Source organism: Triticum aestivum, chromosome 2A (genome assembly GCF_018294505.1).
Source record: "Triticum aestivum cultivar Chinese Spring chromosome 2A, IWGSC CS RefSeq v2.1, whole genome shotgun sequence".
NCBI classification, from domain to species: domain Eukaryota; kingdom Viridiplantae; phylum Streptophyta; class Magnoliopsida; order Poales; family Poaceae; genus Triticum; species Triticum aestivum.
The window spans coordinates 707,783,272-707,810,382 of NC_057797.1; the positions used below are offsets into that span (position 1 = coordinate 707,783,272).

General features: G+C 43.5%; 1 protein-coding gene across 1 annotated transcript; it reads left to right on the plus strand.

The window, feature by feature from the left end:
• Positions 1-5,369: 5,369 nt before the first annotated feature.
• On the plus strand, positions 5,370-8,900 carry LOC123186078 (uncharacterized). The gene is made up of 4 exons (XM_044597872.1): positions 5,370-5,886; positions 6,118-7,526; positions 7,607-7,818; positions 7,911-8,900. The coding sequence occupies exons 1-4, from the start codon at positions 5,633-5,635 to the stop codon at positions 8,898-8,900; spliced, it is 2,865 nt and encodes a 954-aa protein (XP_044453807.1). The 5' UTR covers positions 5,370-5,632.
• Positions 8,901-27,111: the final 18,211 nt, after the last annotated feature.

The window sequence follows — 27,111 nt, forward strand, 5'->3', positions numbered from 1 at the left end:
GATGTGACAATGGATCATAACAAACTATTCGCTTAAAAGGGCAGTATGTGATGGTTGAGACGGCACCTTTTTTTCTTAGCCTCCACTTACATGTTACATCATCTAAAGACGACGATAAAACATGCTATACGTTGGGTATCGCTTTAATATTATTGTCTTGAACAATTTATCTTTGCACGCCTAAAGAATCTTGTGGTGACTAAAATTTAACCTGAAGATATGCAACTAGGGGAAGCCAAAATATCATCGTTAGACTAAGAAAAGGCATGCCCTGGAAAAAAAACTCTTATGAAAAGGCATGCTCCTTGTTGCGCCCTCTCTGAAGACATCAATCATCTCAAGTGGTTTTGCTAAGAGAAGGAGACGTTTTGTTGGTCATGCCCCAGTGCTTTTGGTCTCCATTTATGAATAGATGACATTCCGAAGAATCTATTGTTCTTCTGAATTCTGCAAAGTTTAAGCACCCGAATGTTTGGGGTATGGAGGCTCCAAGCCAAGAAAAGGGCTAGACTGTCAGATTGTTAGGATTAGGATCTTGGGTAGGACTTATGATCCGCTCACAGAATTGGTTTTTTCGATAAAGGATGGCTTTTATTGGCTTAAAATGGAGCATCAAGTGGATACAAACATAACGAGCACACATTCGGCCTCTGCATAGTTAGGATGCACACAGTCAACACCAACAAACGCAAAAAGAAAACGCCGGCAAATAGCAAAATTATACAAGACCAATGCTATGCCTAAGCGAGTAAAAAGAAAAAATTTCAAAGTGATCAAATCTGCGATCAACATACTACAACAATGACCATATCCGCACCAACCATCTCATGACGCCACAAGGACAACGAGGTTCTTCAACAGCAATGCCTTCAAGAAGGTAGCGACGCTCGAGCGCCATCGTCACCGGATCCAACCACAAAGGCCAGAGTCTAGATTTTCATCCTGAAGAACCATCCGAACATATCCGAGCAATGCCTTCAACAAGATAATGATGTTAAAACATCGTCATTGCCAGGTATGACCAATGGGTCAGGCCTAGGTTTTCACCCCGAAGCTGACATAATTGTAGTGGGATGCTCTAAAGAAAAACGCTTGCGGGATTGCGCCTTGAAAATACTATTGTAAACATTGCAAGATCTAGCTTATCATCAGTCCTACTAATTCTCTTCAGATAGGATCCCAAGATACCATGATACGGATTGCAACACAAACAAAGCTGTGCACTCTGTACTTAAGATACGCTTGTTTACTGCACACAAAAGGATGAGCACTTAAGATACGCTTGATGCAATTTTAGCAGTGGAAAGAGCGAAGCCATCCATCCAGCCAGGTAGGTGGGTAGGCCAGGAGGTAAATTAAGATGCATACACGCACGAAAGTGATATTTTGCAATACAAACTTGAATGTGATCTGAAATCTATCCAACAGTGCGATGAACAACTCTAGTTTAATGGAAGTGGATAAGGTAAGTCTTTCTTTTTCCTTTTCTTTTGGCGACAGATAAGATAAGAGTCGGTCTCCTTTTTTATTCCAGGAATCTGGAATCGTGTGCTGGGAGTGAAGAACAGTTTTCGCTGGAGCGGACAGACAGTCCTCCATCTGAAACTAGTACACCCACCGGTTGGCAACGGGCACACGTTGGTAAAAGCAGCCCCTCGCGACCGAAGTTGTTGCGGTCCGGTGGAGTCAAATCTGACCTACCGCGGGCTAGCGATGCATGCGGCATCGATTGAGGTTCTTCTACTGGATAGCAAGCAGACTGCAACACGAAGACGGCAAACGGGGCAACAGGGAGTTCTCCGGTGCGCGCAACGGTCGCGAGACTTCTTCGTTTTTTGTTGATCCGCCGTTCTTGACATTTATTTATTTTTTGTTTTTTTTTCCGTTTTTTTGAGCGTGACTGTGCTGCTTCCGCCCCAGCACCTATCGTTGGCTGTATCGTGGTGGTTGCTTTGTAATACAAAACGGGGGAAAACCCTTTCTCGGACACAAACCACACGCGCGCGTATGGCTTGGGGTCAGAAAAATACCATCTATATTTTCTATGATCCATTTCTTCGAATCAAACAAATGAATAGTGCTGCCATAGGAAAATGTGCTATTCCTATGATCGTCCTCTATTTTTCCTATGGATCAAAGAGGCGTTTTTTTGTGCGGGCTGGATCGAAGAGGCGCTTAGTCTTAGGAAACTTTACAAGATCGCTCCCATTGATCAGCACTTCCCTTCATGCTTCAATTCAAGCTCTAGCACTTATGTGGCAACGATGATGGAGCAAGTGAAGTCGGTGGCATTGCAGTGGTTGTCGACTCTTCTCTAACGTGCTCGTGGGATTACCTCGATTTGTTTGTTGTCGCGAAGTCAGAGCTGTGGCCCTGTGGCAACGATGACAGGCAGTAGGTAGTCCGTTCGCTAGTCTTCCACGGCGCCAATCTTGTATGGTTCTCCTTCGGATCTTCTCTTTAGAGTCGGAGCTGTGCTGCCCTCGACGCGGGTGGCTGAGTTCTAGCATGGATCTTCATGTGCTTCTATACAGTCTCTGCAGTGAGAGTTGGGTCGATGTTCGTCCACGGCAAAGTCGGAGTCGCTTGCTCGAGGATTAGAGATGGCGATGTCGTCTGTTGGGGGAGAATTGATGACGATGACGCCTGTGTGCTAGCTCGACGAGGCACTCTTTCTAAAGGTGTGTGTGGGATATCGAAGTGTGCACTTAAGCGGTTTGTGACGGTTTTCGCCTGGTTTCCGTTAATTAATCGAGCAATTCTCTTCTGCTTAATTAGTGGATGAGGCAAATCTTTTGCCTCCGCTTAGGAAAAAAAAGCCAATTCTTTTGTGAGCCCACAAAGCCGTACACATGTACAGTGGGGTTAAACTTTGGTCAAGGTACCAAGCAACCAACAATAGTTCTGTCTTCATCCAATTAATTAGGAAAAAATCAGGTCCAAAGCAGACACAAAAGTTTCAAGGCCCCAATCCAACGACAAAAGGACGGACACCAAATAGACTCTCCAACAAACACATCAAGGCAACAAAAAGAGCACAAAATCCTCGAAAGCCAAGCAGGGGGCAGACTCTATCTGATTGTTAGGGTTGGGATCTTCTATAGAACTTTTTTGTGATATGATCCGCTCACAGATAATACTATGGGAAAATCTTACCTTCAACCGCCTGATGCGCGCGCGAGCCGCCGCTTGGGTAGCCGTTAGATCAATCCTGATCAAGCAGCCACGCTGGCCACAAGGCAGTCCCGCGCGAAGAGTTGTTTTCTTGCAATAAGGGTATTGTTTCAGTTGATTTCTAATACACAGGACTAGTTTCAGAAAGAAAGAAAAAATGATTTGGCGGTGAAGTTTTTTTTTCTGCAACTGGGGTCTTGTTTCAAAAGATTTCTGCAATATATCTTTTGTTTCAAAAAGAAAAGAAATGTTTCTATTGTGAAGGTTTTTTTTTTTGCAACAAGGGTCTTGTTTCAGAAACATAGCCCGAGTTGCAGCGCCGCACAAGCGCCCGAAGTTAGAGAGTGAGTGGTCAGACATTGCAACATGAGGCATGTTTCAGAAACATAGCTCCAGTTGCAGAAAACGCCAAAGAAGCGTCGGGCATGAGAGGTGGCCACTGTCGTGCTCGATTGGAGCTAGCGGCTGCTCGCAGGGCTGAGACGGAGGAGGAGCAGCAACTCTGGCGAGCACGACAAGGACTAGTTCCCCGGCGCGCCGGCGGTAGCGATTTGGCGGTGGTGGCGACTGCCGCTACGCTGGGCAGAGCTGTGGCAGGACAACGGTGAGGGGATTCTGTTTCCGAAACTGAGCGGCTGTTGCAGGAAGTAGGGAGGTGGTCACGCGCGTGCGATGGTTAGATCAGACGGCTGTCAAGGCGCTCATCCAACGATACTCCATCCGGCGGATGTTTCTAATACATCCGCCAGAAGATGCGTAGCGGCGCCCTAATACTATTGTAAATGTTGCAACAAGATCTAGGCTCTCACAGATAATACTATCTTACGTATCATGCAGTACTCTATGGCACATCGTGAAAAGTACGTTTCCCCTTCCCCACTCCCGTGTGCCGCCCCGCTAGGGCGACACGGAGGCGATCTCGCGCCGCCGCTGCTAGGCTTCCCCGCGTCTCCTCCATTCCTCGTCGCTGCCAGAGGCTGGCGTGAGGCAGGCCTTGGACGCAGCCAAGGAAGGTGGAGGCGGGGATCTTGTCGCGCTCGGGCAGGCGCCTGGATCGGATCCTCCTGATCCGACCGGCCGTTCGGAGGAGATTGCCTCTGCGTGGTCAGCCGGTGCGGCGATTCGGGGTAAGCCCATGGATCGGACCTGGCTGTTCCGTCTGATCCTTCCGGTCGTTCAGGACACCGGTGGTTGGGCTCACCCGGAGATGCCTGATCTGGATCGGGACGCCTTGTAGCCTCCGTCCCCTTCTAGGTGTGCTTCTCCATAGGGATCTGGGTCGCAAGACTTGCCGATCCTCGATGCGGATGGAGCTGGAGGTGAGGATTCAGATCAGGAGAAATCCCTAATCAACCTTTCGGCGGCGGTGGCGACGCCCGAGGGCGCCGCTTTCTTCTCCATGGAGACGCTCGTCAGATCTACTTCTACTTCCACCGCGTCATTTGTCTCCTGGGTGAAAGCCCTAACTGTGGTGGGTGGCGACGGCGCCTTCGGCGTCGTTCCCTTCTTGAAGGCGCCGCCTTGGGAGCTGTGTGACTATGGACACCATTGGGTGGGCGTTAGCGGCGATCTGGATTAGGAGGTGGAGCGGTGTTTCATCATACGCATCGACGCCGACGGATCTCGGCACCGTGGCGCAGTGGACTCCTAGCATCCGATGTGGGTTGGCGGACTCGCGCAGGAGGACGACGCTGTCTGGCATCGTGGTGGTGTCGATGGTAGAGAGGCCTGGCGAGTTTGGTGCATCAGTTCTGCTCTGAGGATGGATAGATGGAAGATGGAGGTGACGGCCCTTGCAGCCTGCGGTGCTCACTGGGAGTGTGTCGGACAGGTGTGTGACCTAGTCCAGGTAGTGGCTTGGATGGGACATCCGGCTTTAGATGTTAGGTTTTGGTGCGTTGTCTGTTTGGTATTAGGCCCGGACATTCGGCACACCTTCATCAAGGGGATAGGAGTAGCAACAGGCGTTGCCAAGATGATGGCTTCAGACTTATGATGTATCACCTTGTATGGTCTTTATGAATAATTAATAAAATAGCTGCATCCATCGTCCAGATGCAAAGGCCGGTGGTACATCTTTTTTTCTAAAAAAAATTGCAGTACTTTATGGTTCTTCAGGAGTAATTGACAAAAAACCACCATATTTCACGTAACCGTCCCACAGAACTACCACATTTTGAAAAGTGACCAAAAACTCCAGTTTAACGCTGATTTCGTGACAAAAAACTACCATATCGAGTTGATGACTGATTGAAGCGTTTTAAACGAGTTTCTGACAGATGTGGCCCACCGGTCAGGACGGCAGCCGCGCTAACGGCTAACGGCGCTCGCCTGCCGCCCGTTAGCCGCGCGTGTCGGTCGGCCCGGTCGGACCAGGACTAACCTGGCCGACCGGCTCCCTCGTCTTCCTCGCCACCCCACTCTCCCCCGAGCTCACTCGCTCACCCCCTCTTCATTCATGGCGGCGGCGGATCGAAACTCCGGCGCCGAATCGCTTGGAGGAGCGCCCCCCGACGTGCTGGGCGGCGGAGATGCTGTCTTCGTTGAGGTTGATAACTGGCTTGGCAGCAGTTCCTTTGCGGTGGAAAACCAATCCCAGCCTCAATCTCAGCCGTCCCAGACGATTGTGAGGCGGCGTGTGGCAGCAGCGTCGAAGAGAAGAAGCGCAGCTCGAGGCCGGCGCAAGCTTCCTTGTCCTGCTGGCGGCGCGAGGTATGGCAATAGATCTATAAATGTTTTTCTGAAATCATGATATATAGGCTAGTTGCATAGTTAGATTTCCATTAGAACCATGTTTGAGCATAGATAGAAATCTGTTTGGAATATTAACAATTTGTTTTGTTGTGACTGAATCCAAAATGTCAGAAAATAGAAAACTTGTACTGTCAGATACTAAATATTGTGCAGACCATTTAATTATAAATTTTCCAATTTGTGTTGCAGTATTGATGACCCAAAGTGGGAAATTTGGTTCCATTTCTTAGCCAGAGAATCTGTGTGTAGAAGAATTTACCAGTCAGACATATCATTTTTGACTATGGTTTCTCTTATTCGGAGTGAGGGCTATGGAGCTGATGATTATATGTACTATGTTATCGATGAGGAGAAAGGAATAGAAGGTATGGAGCATCTTGATTCTGAACATGATGTGCAGCAAATGTTAATTCACTTTGAGAAGGAAACGAGTGTGAACATACGAGTTGTGAGGGCAGATGAGCCATGTAATGAAGATGAAAATAGAGATAGTTATTTTGCTCAACATTGCATTAACACTCAACAAAGTTGCACAAAGTTGGTGGATGCAGTGAGTGACAGAAAGGATGAGCTTAAGCAAAGTAGTCTGCAGATGGAAGCTGACTTTAACCATTTTGAAGGTGACACTGATGTGTCTGAATTTCTTTCTGATGATGCGCAGTCAGGTCCAGATGACAACAATGTGCAATTACATCCAGGTTCTCCCTCAGAAGAAGAAGCTGCAGAAGTAGATACATCAGTGGTCCAGAAACTTAAGCCAGTCAGAAACCATGGTCCAACCAGTAGATCCCACCAAGAGGTTGAGAAAGAGGTAAAACCAGACTGGTTTCCTGAAGCAAATGAATTTTGTTTTCCTGGTGATGTTGGCATTAGTGATGAAGAAGAAGAGCCTGAAGGAGCTTTCAAACTAGCAAGTGGCAGGAAGAGAGTGTTGAAGAAGACAAAGGATAGGGTATGGTTCAATGAGAAGCTTCCAGATCCACATGAACAGTTTTGTAAGGGATTGTGCTTCACCACTGTTTATGAGTTCAGAGATGCACTTAGGGATTTTCACATCAGGACTCTGAGGAATTTCCAGTATCACAGAAATGCACCTGATAGGATTATTGTTTGGTGCTCAGAGAGAGCCCATGGATGTGATTTTCACATCAGTGCATCTAAGATAGCTCATGAAAAAACTTTCTGCATCAAGAAGTGTGATATGCTGCATACTTGTGGAGCATGTGCAGAGAGTACAAAGGTTACTACAAAGTGGTTGTCCAAATCAGTACAACCAGCATTGAGAGAAGACATTAGATCTCCTGTGGATGCATTAATAAAGAAGACTAAGACTAAATTCTCAGTTGATGTTTCAAGAAGTGTTGCCTATAGGGCAAGGAGGAATGCTGTTGGTGTGGTGCAGGGTGACCACAAGCAGCAGTATTTGAGGCCGAGGGATTATCTTCAAGCTGTTCTTGATACAAACCCTGGGAGCAGGTGTATTGTCACAACATTTGTTGACCCAGAAAACCCTGCACCCACTCCTAGATTCAAGTACATGTTCTACTGTTTGGCAGCTTCAAAGGAAGGGTTTCTTAATGGTTGTAGACCATTTATAGGTAAATATTTCCTGTCCTGGTTGTGTTGTACATATTTGTGTGTCAATTTCCTTTGGTAGCTAATGTGTGACTCCATCCAGGGCTTGATGGATGTTTCATCAAGTTAACCACTGGACAACAAATTCTTGCTGCCACAGGAAGGGATGGCAACAACAACATCTACCCTATAGCTTTTGGTGTGGTTGACAAGGAAGATGGAGACAGTTGGACTTGGTTTTTAACTCAGTTGAGATGCTGCATTGGTAGTGGCAACAAATTTGGAACATACACAATAATATCTGACAGGCAAAAGGTTAGAAACTAAATCATTGAACTTAGTTGATATGGTAATTCACTGAATTATGTGAGTGTGTTCATATGTAGATCTATTTTGTGAATGTACAGGGTTTACTTAAGGCAATAAATGAAGTGTTCCCTGATTCACCTCAAAGATTCTGTCTTAGGCACATATATGCCAACTTCCAATCAGCTGGTTACAGAAGCAAAGAACTAAAGAAGTGTGTTGACAAGGCTAGATACTCTTATACTAGACATGGGCATGAATTAGGGATGGCAGAGCTGAAAGCACAGTGTGAGGATGCTTGGAAATGGCTTAAAAATATAGAGGTCTCTGCTTGGGCTAGGTATGCTATGGACCATACTTGCAAAACAGATCTAGTTGTGAACAACCTTAGTGAAGTCTTCAACAAGATGATACTTGATGTTAGATCCAAACCAATAAGGACAATGTTTGAAGGGATCAGGACAAAGCAGATGATCAAGAGGCAACAGACTAGGGAGAAGTTACAGACTTGCAGGTGGACAATCACACCAAATTACTCAGAGATTCTTGAGGAGAATAAAAAATATGCCAAGTACTGCCAGGCTGACAGAGCTGGTGAAACAATTTGGCAAGTAACAAGCAAAGAAAAGCAATATTGTGTGGACATGGCAACCTGCACATGTGACTGCAAGAGATGGAACATGACAGGTGTACCTTGCAGTCATGGCATATCTGCAATGACAAAGCAGAAGCTGCATCCTGAGGACTATGTGTCTGAATTCTTCAAGAAGCCATTGTACATGGAGACATACAAAGCAATTATTTACCCTGTCCCTGGTCCAGATTGCTGGCCTGATACAAACACTCAAGACATTCATCCTCCTGTGTTTAAAGAAAAGGCAGGCAAAAAGCAGACAACAAGGAGGAAGGGAGAGTTTGAAGTTCCAGCTCCAAGAGACACAAGTAGGATGGGCACTATCACATGTGGAAACTGTGGTTTGGAAGGACATAGGTATACAACATGCAACAAGACTCTGAAGCCTAGTCTTCAGATGAGGAAAAACAAACACCAGGTAATAAGCAAGCTTGGAAAAAACATCAAACACTTTTGAATGAGTAGACTTTTAGAAACAAATGTTATGTTTGACATGCAGGAAAACATGGCAGTTTACTCTGATATACCTACTGCAACAACCACCTCAGTCCCTGTTGCAAGAGGTAGAAGAGGAGCACAAGCTGCATCTCAACCAGGTCCTTCTACTTCTGCACCAGGCCCTACACCAAGAGCTAAAAGAGGTAGGACTGCAGGTGGAGGGAGGACTCGTGGATTCACTGCACCAAGAGCTGCAACCACTTCTGATATTCAAGTTGGGAGCAAGAGGAAGAGGACCCCAAGCTCAAAATTGGCAGACTACTTCTACTGTAGTGGTAACTACTGAAACCTGATAGCACTGTGGTTAGTTTTATGCGCACTATCTGAATTTGTTGTGCACTTTTCTAAAACTGTCGTGCACTTTCCTGAACCTATCGTGCACTTTCCTGAACCTGTCGTGCACTTTTCTGAACCTGTTGTGCTATCTGAACCTGTTATGCAGCTTCTAAAACTGTTGTGCAGTTTGTGCTTTTGTTTCAAAGCGTTTTTGACCTTTTGTTCACTTAACGGTGGAAATGGGCCTCAGTTTGGACTCTCATATTGGACCGCAGTCCACAAGCCTGCGTAGGTGTCTATAAAAAGACCCTAACCTGTCCTTCCCCTGACCACTAAAACCCTAGCCGCCAGCATCACTGCAACCCTAGCCTAGCCACAAAGATGGATCGAAGCTTAGGAGAGGTTGTCGACGACCTGGAGGAGAGTTCTAGAGCAGCAAGAAGGGCCACAAGAGTAGAAAGGAGGGGTGGTAGGGCCCAGGCACGCGAGCAACGCCAGAGGCTGGCTGCCACGATTATGGCAGCCCGCAACTCCCTCGACGTGATGCAGTTCAAGGAGGTGTTCCTAGATGGAACAATCATCACCAATGATTTGATCATTTGGTGGGCTAGAGATAGGGCAACCTTCCATCGGTACCAAGTCACAAGGACTAGGTGGAGCAGAATCCTTGATTCTGCATCTGAAACAGGTCCAGGTTCAGTATGAATGTATGAATGTATGGTCTGGATTTGTGCGCTGAATTTGTGCTCTGAATTTGCGTCTTTAGTTTTCTGAATTTGTGCTCTAAATGTATGCGCACTTGTATGTGTGGATTTTCTGAATTTGTGTTCTGAATGTATGCGTATGCGCTGATTTTCTGAATTTTCTGAATTTGTGCATGTATGTGGATTTCTCTGATTTTCTCTAGAACACTTTGAACACCACTGCCTCTGCCCAACTACAAGCACACAAGTTTGCACAACTTTCAACCAACATCAATTAACGAGCACAAGTTTCACCACACAATAACTACTGCCCAACTACCACCCTGTCAACTACTACTGCATAAGTTTTACTTCTCCACTGCCTCACTCCACCTCTCTTTAACTCCCCCCTCTTTCTTCAGCTCTACTCACATCACTCTCACTCACCACAACTTCACCTCTCTCAACACCACTACACTCACCACTTCCTGCTCCAACCATGGCTGCTTCTTCCTCTTCTTCGGACCCATGGATCAACCCATTCCCAACTAGCAAGGGATGGGTTGCCATGCTTTATGGTTCTGCGCGCGGCGACGAAGACCTCTTCGTCGACTACATGAAGGTCGCCACGAGGTACACCAGCGTTCAAGGGCTGGTGGATGGAGCAGAGGAAGTGAGGAAGAAGGCGACGAGTGAGGAGAAGCAACGCATGGACCAGCAGTATGGAAACCGAGGTAAGGGGATCATGCCAATAGATATACTGCTATGGGCAATGAAAGAGGCGGGATCCGCTGATGCTGGGCAGAGGCAGCGGTGGGCAGACTACCACTACGTCGCTCCAGCACAATCTACGGCTGAAGCAAATGCAAACAAGCACCAAGATGATGACGACGACCTCCAGATCATCGCACCACCAGCACTGCAGGCTCGCCGCCGCCCTCCTCCCATCATCTTCATCGATGAAGACAAAGATGACGAAGAACAGGAGGTGCAGATACTGCCAAATCATCCTACCAAAGTGAAGCAGGAGGTACGACGCTCAGGCCGCTTAGCAGGGCAGGGATCCAGGGCAGGCGCCTAACTGAAACTGAATGTGAAACTGTCACATTCAGTTTCGTTAGTCTTATTCAGTGTTGGCTGGTTTCAGTTATCCTCAAACTATTTACTGCTATCTATCTATCTATGTACTGCTATCTATGTTGCATCCTCAGACAATTTGTGTTATCTATGCTACCTCCTATGTAATGCAAGTTTCAGTTTCAATTTTAGTTTGTTTGGTGTTACCAGATTCATTAGCAACAACTAGCTAGCAGCAACAAATTGCAGGTAGAGATATAACAACATCTGAATAACATGGTTCAGGGGGCATTACAAATAGGATTATCTTAGAGCATTACAGATCAGGGGCATGCCAGCACCCAACAACACAACCAAAATGATCTGAAACCATAGGCAGTTAATAGGGGAGTAGTTCATATTAAGATGCATATCTGCATCAAATTCTAGTAGTAGGCCAGTTATATATATAGGCCTCATATTCACTTACCAACCATAGGTACCACTTCACTCCTCCATGACAACTTCTTTTATCTTGTCTAGCTTCTCTTTGCACCCATGACCAGCCTTCAAGAGATCAGCAATGATATGCTCCAGCTTGTTCTTCTCTTCTTTAAGTAGGTCTCTCTCCACTTGTATCTCCTTCATGGCTTTCCTGGTGTTTTGAATGATATCAGCTTGACTCTGCAGGGTGCACCTCTGTTCTTTCTTGAGCTTAAGCTTCTCCATTTCAACCTCAATCTTTGCCTGCTCCGCAAGCTGATGCTTCTTCTCCTTAAGTTCATTGATTGCCTGGCTTGTAAGACCCATGTCATGGGATCTCTGCCCATCCTGGTAATCAAACAGCTTGGATACATCATCCACAAGCTGACTGTACTGATTGCCAAGAGAATCCAGCTCCTTCTTCAGTTTCTCAACCTCTATCTCATGAGCCTCTTTGTCTTGGACTCTACCAAGGTTCTCCTCATGATACATATCCCAGAGCTTGGTTAAGCACCTTTGCAAAATTATAGGCCAAGGGGCATCCACCCACTCTAAAACACCACAGTTCACACCATCCTGAAAATTTAATTTACAGTGGGCTTTATTCTTCATTAACAAACAAATTCACAATAACAAATGAGAAATGCAGCAGCATTATTCAGAAAAGAACAAAATGAATCAATCACAGCCATGACAACTTGGTTCATTACCTCAGTTGCACATCCTATGAATCTTCTGCCTGTGTCAGTGCCTTCAAATGCCACAAATTTGCCTGCCCTCTGCCTGTGCAGGATGCACCTGCGGTCAGATTCAGTGACAAGCCCACAAAAGCTTGGATCTATCACAGTATCCGGAGTTTGCTGCAGCAGGAAACACATATATATCAACTACACCTCCCATATCTAAACTTAAATGGAGAAATCCCAATCCTTCTTCAAACCCTAACCCTAACCCTAGCAGATGAGAGGAGAGAATGAGCCGACTTACGAAATACTCCATCTGCAGGCCACTGAACTCGCTCATGTACTCGTCATCGTCAGAGGTCTCGTTGCTGTTGGGCCACGACGGCATGGTCGCGGCGCGGCGTCGCCTGAGTGCGAGAAGAAGAAAAGAAGCAATGGAGAGCAGAGAGCAGAGGAACAGAGTGGGTGAGCGAGTGAGCTCGGGGGAGAGTGGGGTGGCGAGGAAGACGAGGGAGCCGGTCGGCCAGGTTAGTCCTGGTCCGACCGGGCCGACCGACACGCGCGGCTAACGGGCGGCAGGCGAGCACCGTTAGCCGTTAGCGCGGCTGCCGTCCTGACAGGTGGGCCACATCTGTCAGAAACTCGTTTAAAACACTTCAATCAGTCATCAACTCGATATGGTAGTTTTTTGTCACGAAATCAGCGTTAAACTGGAGTTTTTGGTCACTTTTCAAAATATGGTAGTTCTGTGGGACGGTTACGTGAAATGTGGTAGTTGTTTGTCAATTACTCGTTCTTCAGAGGTAAGGAACATATTAGCAGCATGCACAAGAATCAATGCATGCGCACACTGATCAGCCCTTGAGTGGATGGCTTAACTTAGATGCGCACATGTAAATTGCAAGTTTATATAGGAGTAGTAGCAGCAGTTTAAAAGAGCAAAGCGCATCCAGCCAGGTAGTCAAAAAGGGCGAAAGATGCATGCAAGAAAGTAAACTTTTGCGAGGGCACTCGTGAGTCATGGCAACCTGAACCTGATCCATCCAAATTAAAGTTGATCAACAATTCTATTTTAATTACCCCATAAAAAAACAATTCTATTTTAATCGGACAAGATAAGATAAGAGTTGGTTTCTTTTCTTAGTCGCAGGTAGCTCCTGGAATCTGGAATCGTGAGTTGGGTCAATAAAAGGCATTCTTCGCCATGGATATTGGGGGTACGTGGTTGTTGTTAAAGATTAGATTATCTACTCTCTTTTTTGTTGCTGAGAATATTAGATTGTCTACTCATGATTGGACGAAAGAACGGTCAAGCAATTGGATCGACTTAGCCCAACTCCAACGCACGACCCCATCTGGGTACGGGGTGTCCGCTTTGGCCCAGACAAACAGATGTAACGGCCCAACGTGCAGCCGCAACCGCAAAATATGTCTATTTCGTGTCCAGTTCGATTCATTTTCGGAGCAAACATGCTCTTGGTTTGGACGGACAGCGAAGGGACGCCCACGTGCCCACTCCGTGTCCGTGACGGGCCCGCATGGCAACCGTCCAACTTCCCACTGCCCACATTTAATTCGCACACGCGGGCGGACCCGCTTGACAGCCACCCGGCCGCGCTGTCCTCGTCCTTTTAAATGTGGAAGCTGTGGACCGACCAGTCCATAGACTTCCACTTCCAGAGTCACGTACCTCCTCGAGTCCCGATTCGAGTGAACCCTAGCTCCGGTCGCCGCTCTTCCACCTCCTCGCTGTCGGCCATGGGCTGGCATTGGATCCCCGGGCGCAAGGGGAAGCACGGCCACGAGGCCGGGTCGTCCTTCGGCCGCCGCAGCTGCTCTGTCCCTCCTCCTCCACCTCCACCGGCTGCATTCCACATCTCCCTGCCGGCAGCCCAACCTCAACAGCGGTCGTACATCAAGGCCGAGATCGGCTAGAGGTACCAGGAGACGGGCACGCCGATTTCGTGGAGCGAAGTGCACCTCCCAAACAACCAACACGAACACACACACACACACACACACATATATATATATATATAGAGAGAGAGAGATGCTGATAAATAGCAAAGTCATACAAGACCAAGACTATGTCTCAACGAGGAAAGGAAAAAAACAAAGCGATCAAATCAGCGATGGACAAACTACACCAATGATCATATCTACACCAACTCTTGACACCACAAGACAGCGAGGTTCTTCAACATCAATGCCTTCAGGAAGGAAACGACACTCAAGTGTGATCGTCACTGGATCCACCACCAAAGGCTAGGTTCTAGGTTTTCACCCTGAAGAACAAGTCTGAACATATCCAAGCAATGCTTCAACAAGGTAACAATGCAAAAGCATAACCATTGCGAGGTACAACTAACACGAGTTAGACCTAGGGTTTTCACCCTGGAGCTCGATACCGGGTACTTGAGAAGCACCATCAAATCGAAGTCAATCTATTGTCACCACCACTTTTCAAGATCCTAGCAGGTACATGCGATGGGCCATAAAACCCTCCGCCACTGCTAAATCACCATACCCTCTGCATCAAGTCGAGGTCCATATATTGCATCTCATCGCACTTGCCTTGATTGAATCCTAGGCATCGCCACCACACCTTAGACCGCCGCAACCATTACTGACTATTTTCGGCGCATCACTGATAAGTGCATGACCCATGCACCGATGGTTGCTACAGATGAAGGAGTTGACCTTTACCGGTTTGAGTGCAGACATGGGTGGTAGCGACCTCTGGCCCTGCACGGATTTAGACGCTCCAGCACAATCCACCACTGGGACGAGCCTACGTCACACGTTGGCTGGTAGTCTGCAATTGACTCCACACTCGGCGCAGGGGCATGGCTACACCATGGGTAAAGGTAGAGCCTGGTAGGGCATGTATCATAGCGAGATGTGGTCAACTGTCGATGCCCTCCTAGGCAGATTCGACGTGTGCGGTGTAGATCTGTGACATGGAAGCAAGCCATAAGAGATGGGCAGGCAGAGAGAGGGATGGGAGGGGGAGCCGCCACCGCCATCGCCACATATGGCCTCCTCCGGCGGTGGCAAGTGGTATGAGGTGGCGGTGGAGAGCTTTCTAGGTGGTGGTGGAGTGGCCTCCAGAGTTGCCTGCACGAGTGACCCGGGAGGCTAGGTTTTCTCAATCGTGACAAATAGATACATGGAAGCACAAGATATATAATGTGATTACTTTGTGAGCTAGTTGGCTAATATCACTCTGAACGATACTAGCTGCTTGGCTGGCAATTAATCGGGTGGGGTACACGTTGGTAAAAGCAGCTCACAGAAGTTATTGTCTATCGAATCCTCACCTGATCGGTTCGGTGGACTCAAGTATAATACCATCCACACCCGTACGCCCCTTATCTGCTAGGTCAGTGCTCGGATAGGATTTTTCCATCCAACCGGACCAAGCAAACGCGGCCCAAAACTCCGAGCTGATTGGCAACCCCCATATCTAGTGCATATGTAGTGTGGATATGGGGCTGCCCGAGCGTGCCAGCCATATCAGATCCAGTCTACTAGGGACCACCCTGACCCCACACATATATATATTTTCCTTTCTGCATCCTGGACCAAACCCAAGCCACTCCATTCCGCGCCAAGCTCCTATCCGGCGTTCTTCGGCCTTTTCTGGCATGGCAGGTGATACGTCCATTTTGCATCATGCTTTTATATTGACATTTATTGCATTATGGGCTGTTATTACACGTTATATCACAATACTTATGTCTTTTCTCTCTTATTTTATAAGGTTTACATGAAGAATGCCGTCAGTTGGAATTCTAGACTAGAAAAGGAGCAAATATTAGAGACCTATTCTGCACAACTCCAAAAGTACTGAAACTTCATGAAGAATTGTTTTGGAATATATAAAAAATATTGGGCAAAGAAAGCACCAAAGGGAGGCCACCTGCCATCCACAAGGGTGGAGGGCGCGCCCTATCCCCTAGGCGCCCCCCGCCTTGTGGGCCACCTGGCAGGCCCCCGATGCCCATCTTCTGCTATATGGTGTGTTTTGACCTGGAAAAAAAATCAAAAGGAAGCTTTCGGGACAAAGCGCCGCCATCTCGAGGCGGAACTTGGGTAGAACCAATCTAGGGCTCCGGCGGAGCTGTTCTGTCGGGGAAACTTCCCTCTAGGAGGGGGAAATCGAAGCCATCATCATCACCAACGATCCTCTCATCGAGAGGGGTCAATCTCCATCAACATCTTCACCAGCACCATCTCCTCTCAAACCCTAGTTCATCTTTTATATCCGATCTTTGTCTCAAAACCTCAGATTGGTACCTGTGGGTTGCTAGTAGTGTTGATTGCTCCTTGTAGTTGATGCTAGTTGGTTTATTCGGTGGAAGATCATATGTTCAAATCCTTGATGATAATCAATACTCCTCTGATTATGAACATTAATATGCTTTGTTACGTTTGTTCCTGAGTACATGGGAGAATTCTTGTTATAAGTAATCATGTGAATTTGGTATTCGTTCGATATTTTGATGAGATGTATGTTGTCTTTCCTCTAGTGATGTTATGTGAACGTTTACTACACATAACACTTCACCATTATTTTGGTCTAGGGGAAGGCATTGGGAAGTAATAAGTAGATGATGGGTTGCTAGAGTGACAAAAGCTTAAACCCTAGTTTATGCGTTACTTCGTAAGGGGCTGATTTGGATCCATATGTTTCATGCTATGGTTAGATTTATCTTAATTCTTCTTTCGTAGTTGCGGATGCTTGCAAGAGGGGTTAATCATAAGTGGGAGGCTTGTCCAAGGAAGGGAAGCACCCAAGCACGTCCACCCACATATCAAATTATCAAAGTAACAAACGCGAATCATATGAGCATGATGAAAACTAGCTTGACAATAATTCCCATGTGTCCTCGGGAGTGCTTTGCTTTATATAAGAGTTTGTTCATGCTTGTCCTTTGCTACAAAAAGGATTGGGCCACCTTGCTGCACCTTAGTTACTTTTGTTACTTGTTACCCATTACGAATTATCTTATCACACAACTATCTGTTACCGATAATTTCAGTGCTTGCAGAGAATAGTCTGCTGAAAACTGCTTGTCATTTCCTTCTGCTCCTCCTTGGGTTCAAAACTCTTACTTATCGAAAGGACTACGATAGATCCCCTATACTTGTGGGTCATCAAGACTCTTTTCTGGCTCCACTGCCATGGAGTGAAGCGCCTTTGGTAAGGAAACATTTATATAGTGTGCTGAAATTTACTGTCACTTGTTACTATGGAAAATAATCCTTTGAGGGGCTTGTTCGGGGTATCTTCACCTCGACCGGAAGAGCAAAGAGTTGCTCCTCAACCTACTGAACCTACTAAAAATATTTATTATGAAATTTCTTCAGGTATGATAGAGAAACTGCTAGCTAATCCTAATGCAGGAGATGGAACATTACATCCTGATATGCACCTAATCTATGTGGATGAAGTTTGTGGATTATTTAAGCTTGCAGGTTTGCCCAAGGATGTTGTCAACAAGAAGGTCTTCCCTTTTTCTTTGAAGGGAAAGGTATTGACATGGTATAGGCTATGTGATGATATTGGATCATGGAACTACAACCGATTGAAGTTGGAATTTCATCAGAAGTTTTATCCTATGCATCTGGTTCATCGTGATCAGAATTATATATATATATATATATATATATATATATATATTTGGCCTTGTGAAGGAGAAAGTATTGCTCAATCTTGGGGGAGGCATAAGTCAATGTTATATTCATGCCCCAATCATGAGCTCTCAAGAAAATTATTATTCAGAGTTTTTATGTTCGGCTTTCTCATAATGATCGATCCATGCTCGATACTTCTTGTACTGGTTCTTTTATGAAGAAGGATATTGAATTCAAATGGGATTTATTGGAAAGCAACTCTGAAGATTGGGAACTCGACGAAGGTAATGAGTGAGGTATAAACCTTAAGTTTGATTGTGTTAAATCTTTTATGGATACGGGATACCAATGCTTTTCGTGATTTTAGCACTAAATATGGACTTGACTGTAAGATAGTAGCTTCTTTTTGTGAATCATTTGCTACTCATGTTGATCTCCCTAAGGAGAATTGGTTTAAATATAATCCTCCCACTGAAGTGAAAGTAGTGGAACCTATTAAAGTTGTAGAAGAAACTATTACTTATAATGTTGATCCTATTGTTCCTACTGCTGATATTGAGAAACCACCTTTTCCTATTAGAATAAAGGATCATGCTAGAGCTTCAATGGTGGTTCGTAAGAGTTATACTAGAACACCTATATCCCCTGAGAAAATTAAAGTTGAACCTGGTATTACTATGGTTAAAGATCTCTTGGCTAATAATATTGATGGGCATGTTATTTATTTTTGTGATGAAGCTGCTAGAATTGCTAAACCTGATATTAAAGATAAAGATAGACCCGTTGTTGGCATGCCTGTTGTTTCTGTTAAAATAGGAGATCATTGTTATCATGGCTTATGTGATGTGGGTGCTAGTGTGAGTGCAATTCCTTTTTCCTTATATCAAGAAATTATGAATGATATTGCACCTACTGAGATAGAAGATACCGATGTTACTATTAAGCTTGCCAATAGAGATACTATATCACCAATTGGGTTAGAGATGTGGAAGTCTTGTCTAGGAAAATAAAATATCCTACTGATTTTCTTGTTCTTGCTTCCCCACAAGATGACTTTTGTCCCATCATATTTGGTAGACCTTTCTTGAATACTGTCAATGCTAAGATAGACTACGAGAAAGATATTATTACTGTTGGTCTAGGGGATATGTCTCATGATTTTAATTTCTCTAAATTTCGTAGACAACCCCATGATAAAGAATTGCCTAGTAAGGATGAAATTTTTGGTCTTGCTTCTATTACCGTGCCTCCTACTGAGCCTTTAGAACAATATTTGCTAGACTATGAAAATGATATGTTTATGAATGAAAGAAAGGAATTAGATGAAGTATTCTTTAATCAAGGGTCTATTTTGAAACACAATTTGCATGTAGAAATCCTTGGGGATCCTCCTCCACCCAAGGGTGATCCCGTGTTTGAGCTTAAACAATTACCTGATACTTTGAAATATGCTTATCTTGACGAAAAGAAGATATATCCTGTTATTATTAGTGCTAACCTTTGAGAGCATGAAGAAAATAAATTATTGAAAACTCTGAAGAAGCATCGTGCCACTATTGGATATACTCTTGATGATCTTAAGGGCATTAGTCCCACTCTATGTCAGCACAAAATTAATTTGGAGCCTGATGCTAAACCAGTTATTGATCATCAATGACAGTTGAATCCTAAGATGAAAGAAGTGGTAAGAAATGAAATATTAAAGCTTCTGGAGGCAGGTATAATTTATCCTATTGCTGCTAGTAGATGGGTTGGTCCTGTTCATTGTGTCCCTAAGAAGGGAGGTATTACTGTTGTTCCTAATGAGAAGAATGAATTGATTCCACAAAGAATTGTTACAGGTTATAGAATGGTAATTGATTTCCGTAAATTAAATAAAGCTACTAGAAAAGATCATTACCCTCTACCTTTTATTGATCAAATGCTAGAAAGATTATCTAAACATACACATTTTTTGCTTTCTAGATGGTCATTCTAGTTTCTCTCGAACACCTGTGTCAAATGATGATCAATAAAAGACCACCTTTACTTGCCCTTTTGGTACTTTTGCTTATAGACGTATGCCTTTTCATTTATGCAATGCACCTGCTACCTTTCAAAGATGTATGACTGCTATATTCTCTGATTTTTGTGAAAAGATTGTTGAGGTTTTCATGGATGATTTCTCTGTTTACGGAACTTTTTTTGATGATTCACTACTGCATGATGCTGCTAACGTGACACTACGATCAGAGACCCTTTGACGAAACTATGCGCGATGCATTAATCGCAAACAATGATGTAAAACACCCATAAAAAAGATGCAAAATGTTTGCGATGAATGATACACCAAATACGGTTCAGATTTTAGTTGAGTGTGCAATCCTGGGCATACGGTTGATGCATATGAACTATTTGCGATGAGACAGAACAACAAAAACGGGCAGCCATATCAAGGTGTGTGCGATATACGGCATACAACTCGCTCTGATGAACCATTTGTGATGATCGAGGTGAAAACAAACGATTCAGCATAACAAGATGTGTGTGATACCCAGCAAACAGGTCAGTAATCAGAATTATGTGCGATCATTATAGACAGCCCATACGGTCTTTTTTTGTGAATTGTGTGCTCGTCAGGGCACATAGTTCAACAAACCAACCTGTGGGCGATAATGTAGAAGATCTCTGTCGAATACGTATTACTAACCGTCTGCAATGAGATTGACAGGATAAACAGAGATAACAAATTAATATGAGCGAACGAAAACAGATATATATATATATATATATATATATAGTCTGCTTAATTTGGTCCTTCTTCTTGTTGCTGTTGTTGGATGGCCCCGCGACATCATCTTGGCGAGGACGCTTCTTGCCGATGACTGTTGTCGTCATCGTCGTTGCTGTCATCGTCCTCCTCCTCCTCGTTCGACTATTCCTCCTTCTCATCATCGTCGTTCTCTTCTTCGTCCTCCAACGTCTCCTCGTCCGTTTGATTGTCGTCTGACAACTCTGGAGGCAGTGTCCCTTCCATGGTCCGGATATAATTGAGGTCTGGTCTCGACGCCGGACTCATGGAAGACGAGCGGGATGATTCCGATGTTGACCTATCATCGGGCGCCAGACTGCTGGCCGAACTGTTGTCCTCACTGACGCTCGACATGGCTGCAGAGTATGTGCCAATATGTAGCGCGGCCTGCCAGGAACGATGAATATGGTGGACACTTAAGCGGGGTATGCGAAGAAGAGGAACTGCCAATTGAAGCGGGGGTTGAGGTATTATCTAACCCCTGATATAATCAACGGCAATTATTTGTACCCAGTCACTCTAAATTCCCGGGGTTGCGTAGGACTCCTATTGGCTATTTGGCTAGTTTGTTTTTTCAGGACAAAAACAAGGAGCGAGTTTTGGGATTACGCACCGGTACCGGTATGAACGGAGTAGGACAGTTGGCAAGCAATATAATGAGATCTTCTTATTGATAAAGCCAATAATAATCAAACTACAAAGGAAAAGAAAAAAAGACAAAGGAAAATATCTGCACGAATCTTCACGTAACATCAATGGCATAGGACCTAGATGTGCAGCACTTAGAGCACATCTAGATGTCCTTTAGCAATATTGTCAAACAAAACCCCTAATCATCATTGCAAATAGCGCATAGAACATGGCTAATGCGACAACCACAACTACACATGCTAGTTCCTTCTTGTATCTTGCTTTCATCTATTGCCTGTGATTGATTCTTTCTTGCTTCATCGTATTGATTGTACATTCCAAATCAGCCAGTTTCATCTTCAGCTTTACGTTATCTTCTGCGAGCTTGGTGATAACACTCCGAGCCCTGCCATGCCATTCTTCATCTAGCCAGTGAACACAGGCACAAGCCTCATATCCCTGCCAATGTTAAGTAGTATTCAGGATGAGCGGTGGCATTAACTCAAGTAAAATGATGAACTTAGCACTAACCTCTAAGGGGCAACTAAGAAACCGCTAATGTCGCTTGAAGCTACGTTGGTATTTCCCCAAACAGGAAGGGATGATGTAGCACAACAGCGGTAGGTATTTCCCTCAGATATGAAACCAAGGTTATCGAACTAGTAGGAGAACCAAGCAACACAACGTAAACAACCCCTGCACACAAATAACAACACCTCGCAACCCGACGTGTTAAAGGGGTTGTCAATCCCTTTCGGGTAACGACGCCAGAAATGGTGCATGGACGGTAGAAAGTTGTAATATATTGAAATAATAGATCACAAATAAAATAAAGTGCAGCAAAGTATTTTTATATTTTTGGTTTAATAGATCTGAATAAAAGTGCAAAGGAAAAGTAGATCACAAGCAAATATATGAGAAAGAAGACCGGGGGGCCGTAGGTTTCACTAGTGGCTTCTCTCGAGAAAATAGCAAATGGTGGGTAAACAAATTACTGTTGGGCAATTGATAGAACTTCAAATAATTATGACGATATCCAGGTAATGATCAATAAATAGGCATCACGACCAAGATTAGTAGACCAACTCCTGCCTGCATCTACTACTATTACTCCACACATAGACCGCTATCCAGCATGCATCTAGTGTATTAAGTTCATGGAAAAATGGAGTAATGCAATAAGAACGATGACATGATGTAGACAAGATCCGTTTATCTATGGCGGTAGATATAGATCCCATCTTTTTATCCTTAGTAGCAACCATACGTACGTGTCGGTTCCCTTTCTGTCACTAGGATCAAGCACCGTAAGATCGAATCCACTACCGGGCACCTCTTCCCATTGCAAGATTAACATGTCAAGTTGGCCAAACAAAACCCAAATATCGGAGAATAAATACGAGGCTATAAGAGATCATGCATATAAGAGATCAAAGAAACTCAAATAACTTTCATGGATATAAAAAAGATATAACTGATCATAAACTCGAAGTTCATCAGATCCCAACAAACACACCGCAAAAGAGTTACATCATATGGATCTCCAAGAGACCATTGTATTGAGAATTCAGCGAGAGAGAGGAAGCCATCTAGATACTACTACGGACCCGAAGGTCTACAAAGAACTACTCACGCATCATCGGAGAGGCACCAATGGAAGTGGTGAACCCCTCCATGATAGTGTCTAGATTGGAACTGGTGGTTCTGGACTCTGCGGCGGCTGGATGAATATTTCGTTGATGTGCCTAGGGTTTCAGGATTTTTGGGGTATTAATAGAGCAAAGAGGCGGTCTGGGGGCGCCCGAGGTGGGCACGACCCACCAGGGCGCGCCAGGGCCTCCTGGCGCGCCCTGGTGAGTTGTCCCATCCTCGGGACTCCCCCAAGGTGCAACCAGGGCCCAACTTCTTCCTTCTGGACCATAAAAAATCATCGTGGAGTTTCGTGGCATTTGGACTCCGTCTGCTATTGATTTCATGCGATGTAAAAAACATGGAAAAAACAGCAACTGACACTTGGCACTATGTCAATAGGTTAGTACAAAAAATGATATAAAATAACTATAAAATGATTATAAAACATCCAAGATTGATACTAAAACATCATAGAACAATAAAAAATTATAGATACGTTGGAGACGTATCAGCATCCCCAAGCTTAACTCCTGCTCGTCCTCGAGTAGGTAAGTGATGAAGACAGAATTTTTGATGTGGAGTGCTGTTTATCAAGTCATATCATATTCTTTTCTTTATAGCATGGACATTTGGACTTTTATTTGACTCAAAGCAATAGTCTAGTTTTGACATAATAATTTAGATACTCAAGCATATCAACAAGCAACTATGTCTTTCAAAATATCAACGCTAAAATAAGTTATCCCTAGGCCATCATGCTCAAATATTGATCCATTCATGAAACACACTTGAATATTAGGTACACCCAATACTTAAGTACGATCATATTGCCTCTTAATTAGTTCTTTTGTAAGAGAAGATGGAGACTGAAAAACAAAAAATGCATAAAGTAAAAGAAAGGCCCTTCACAGAGGGAAGTAGGGATTTGTAGAGTTGCCAGAGCTCAAAGCGAAAAATTAGAGATAAAAACATTTTGGGAGGTGTATCCATCCCACCAACGAAAATGACGTAGAGCTATGAATACTTTCCATGCTAGATATGCCATAGGTGGTTCCCAAACATAAAATAAAGTTTATTCCTTTTTCCACCATACTTTTACTTTCCATGGCTAACCGTATCCACGGGTGCCTTCCATACCAACACTTTCCAAGGAATTTATTATTTGACAACATGAAGTAAATTCATTTTTGCATTTCGGGACTGGGCATCCCTAAACCTTTGCCTTACTCTTGTGCAATGACGAGTGAATAAACACTCACCGTGAGAATAACACATCCAACATGTAAAATATTAGCGACCTGTTACCGTTCCGCGAGCGAAACAAACAAACAAAAGAGAAGTTTATTTTGAAAATTAGAGATGGCACATGCAAATTTGCTTAGAATGGCAAAAGAATACCGCATATAGGTAGATATAGTGGACTCATGTGGCAAAACTGGTTTAAAGGATTTTGAATGCACAAGTAGAGGTCATACTTGGTGCAAAATGAAGGCTAGCAAAAAGATTGAGAAGCGACCAACCAAGAAACGAATAATCTCATAAGCAAGCATTAAGCATAATTAACACCGAATAATGCACCACAAGTAGGATATGAGTTTCATTGCATGATTGTTGACTTTCGTGCATGCATAGGGAATCACAAACCTTAACACCAATATTCTTACTAGAGCACAATTACTCATCAACATAACTCAAATATCACATCATCATATCTCAAAACTATTACTAAGAATCTAGTTTATTTTGTCCAATGATCTTCATGACATTTTTTTACTTTATCCTTCTTGGATATATATCACTTTGGGACTAATTTTCATGTGTTGCTTTTCATAATCTCAAACAAATATAAGTGAAGATCATGAGCATAACAAATTTTCTTTCTCCCAAAATAATTTAAGTGAAGCAAAAGAGAATTTCTTAAAAGTTTTACTAACTCTCAAATAAATCTAAGTGAAGCAATAGAGCATTTCTTCAAAAATACTAAGCACACCGTCCTCAAAAAGATATAAGTGAAGCACTAGAGCAAGTCCTAGCTCATAAAAGATTTAAGTGAAGCACAGAGAGCAATTCTAACAAGTCATGATATAATTTTGGTTCTCTCAAATAGGTGTGTACATCAAGGATTGATGACTTAAAGCACAAAATAAAACAAGCAAAGACTCATATCATACAAGACGCTCCAAGCAAAAAACATATCATGTGACGAATAAAAATATAGCTTCGGGTAAAATACCGATGGTCGTTGGAAGATAGCGGGGATGCCACTCGGGGGAATCCCCAAGCTTAGTAGGTTGCTCATTTTTGGTTAAAATCTTGGGATTCCGGGCATCCCCAAGCTTAGGCTCTTACATTCTTCCTTCATCCACCGTAAGATAACCCAAAACTTGAAAACTTCAATCACATAAAACTCAACAAAACCTTTGTGAGATCCGTTAGTATAAGAAAGCAAACCACTACTATAAGTGCTATATCAGACCAATTCATATTTTTTTTGTATTATATCTATTGTATTCCAACTTTTCTATGGCAAAAACTCATCAAAGAAAATCATAGAGCCATCAAAATAAGCACACAACACAAAGAAAACAGAATCTGTAAAAACAGAACAGTCTGTAGTAATCTGACTTTGGAGAATACTTCTGTAACTCCAAAAATTCTACCGAAATAGGATGACCGGGGTAATTAGTATATTATTAATACTCTACAAAAATAATAATGGCAAAATCTCTTTTCTATGATTTATTAAAATTATTTTCGTGAGCACAAAGTTTCTGTCTTTTTCAGCAAGATCGAACAACTATCACCCAAGAAGATCCTATAGGTTTTACTTGGCACAAACACTAATTAAAACATTAAAAGCACAATCATAATAGTAGCATAATCGTGTTAACACTCAAAAACAGAAAGCAAAAAGCAAGAATAGATTTTATTCATTGAGTTGCGTCCCAACAAGCGCTATAGTTTTACGCTTGTAGCTAGGCATAAGGCAAGGATCTAAGTTTGGTCATCTTTGGTCCGAGATCCTTAAGATGCCCTCATGATTGATTCATAAGGTGGCCTGATTTTTGTTCTAGGAAAGTGTTCCATACCCTTCCTCAATGCAAATTGGAACTTGATATTGCCTTCTTTCATATCAATCACGGCACCGATTGTGCGTAAAAACGGTCTTCCAGGAATAATTGGACAAGACGGATTGCAATCAATATCAAGAACATCTATGGTTACATAATTTCTATTTGCAAGAATGAGAACATCATTAATTCTTCCCATAGGCTTTTTAATAGTAGAATCCGCCAAGTGCAAATTCAAGGAACATTCTTCAAGATTGGTAAGACCAAGCACATCACATAAAGATTTCGGAATGGTAGAAACACTAGCACCCAAGACACACAAAGCAAAACACTCATAATTTTTAATCTTGACTTTGATAGTATGTTCCCATTCATCATGCAATTTTCTAGGAATTGATACTTCTAATTCCAACTTTTCTTCTAAATCTTTCATCATAGCATCAACAATATGTTTAGTAAAAGATTTGTTTTGTTCATAAGCATGGAGTGAATTTAGCATGGATTGCAACAAAGAAATACAATCAATCAAAGAGCAACTATCATAATTAAAGTCTTTGTAATCCAAAAGAGTGGGTGCATCACTAACTAAAGTTTTGTCCTCTCCAAACCCACTTTTATCAATTTTCTCAACAAGATTTTCACCCTCCGAAATATTGGGATGCCTTCTACCTAAAGTTGACTCTTCTCCAGTCCCTTTTTCGTCAATCTTATCTTTACTAAAAAAGGAATCAATAGAAGAAACACCAATATTTTAAGATCTTCATCACTTTCATCAATCTTATCTTTACTAAACAAGGAATCAATAGAAGAAACACCAATCATTTTAAGATCTTCATCACTTTTATCTTCTAACGAGATTGGTTTAGCAACCATTTGATTTACTAAGGTAGCTTGTGCATCGGATATTTTTCCTATCAGACTTTCAGCAAAAGCATACTTAGATTGAAGATTACAAACTTCTCTACTAATATCATCAAGTTGTTTTGTGATAGCATCTAGCAAAACGGAGTGTTCCTTAAAGTCTTTAGTAAAATACTTATTGTGCTCAAATTGTGTAGTCATATACTCCTTAGTACTTTTCTAAATTTCAAGCAAAATATTTGGGTAAGGAACATCATAACATTTTCTTTGAGGCGTCATGACTACGCAAACAAGAAAGCACACAAAAACAGATCCGGCAAGAAAACGGCGAACGGAAAAAGAGAGGCGAATAAAAAGGCAAATT

Bases quoted from the DNA above. Each gene is read 5' to 3' on its own strand.
- LOC123186078 (XM_044597872.1), top strand. From the start codon at position 5,633: ATGGCGGCGGCGGATCGAAACTCCGGCGCCGAATCGCTTGGAGGAGCG. The intron at 5,887-6,117 runs GTATGGCAATAG...TTTGTGTTGCAG, and splicing joins TGTCCTGCTGGCGGCGCGAG to TATTGATGACCCAAAGTGGG. The intron at 7,527-7,606 runs GTAAATATTTCC...GACTCCATCCAG, and splicing joins TGGTTGTAGACCATTTATAG to GGCTTGATGGATGTTTCATC.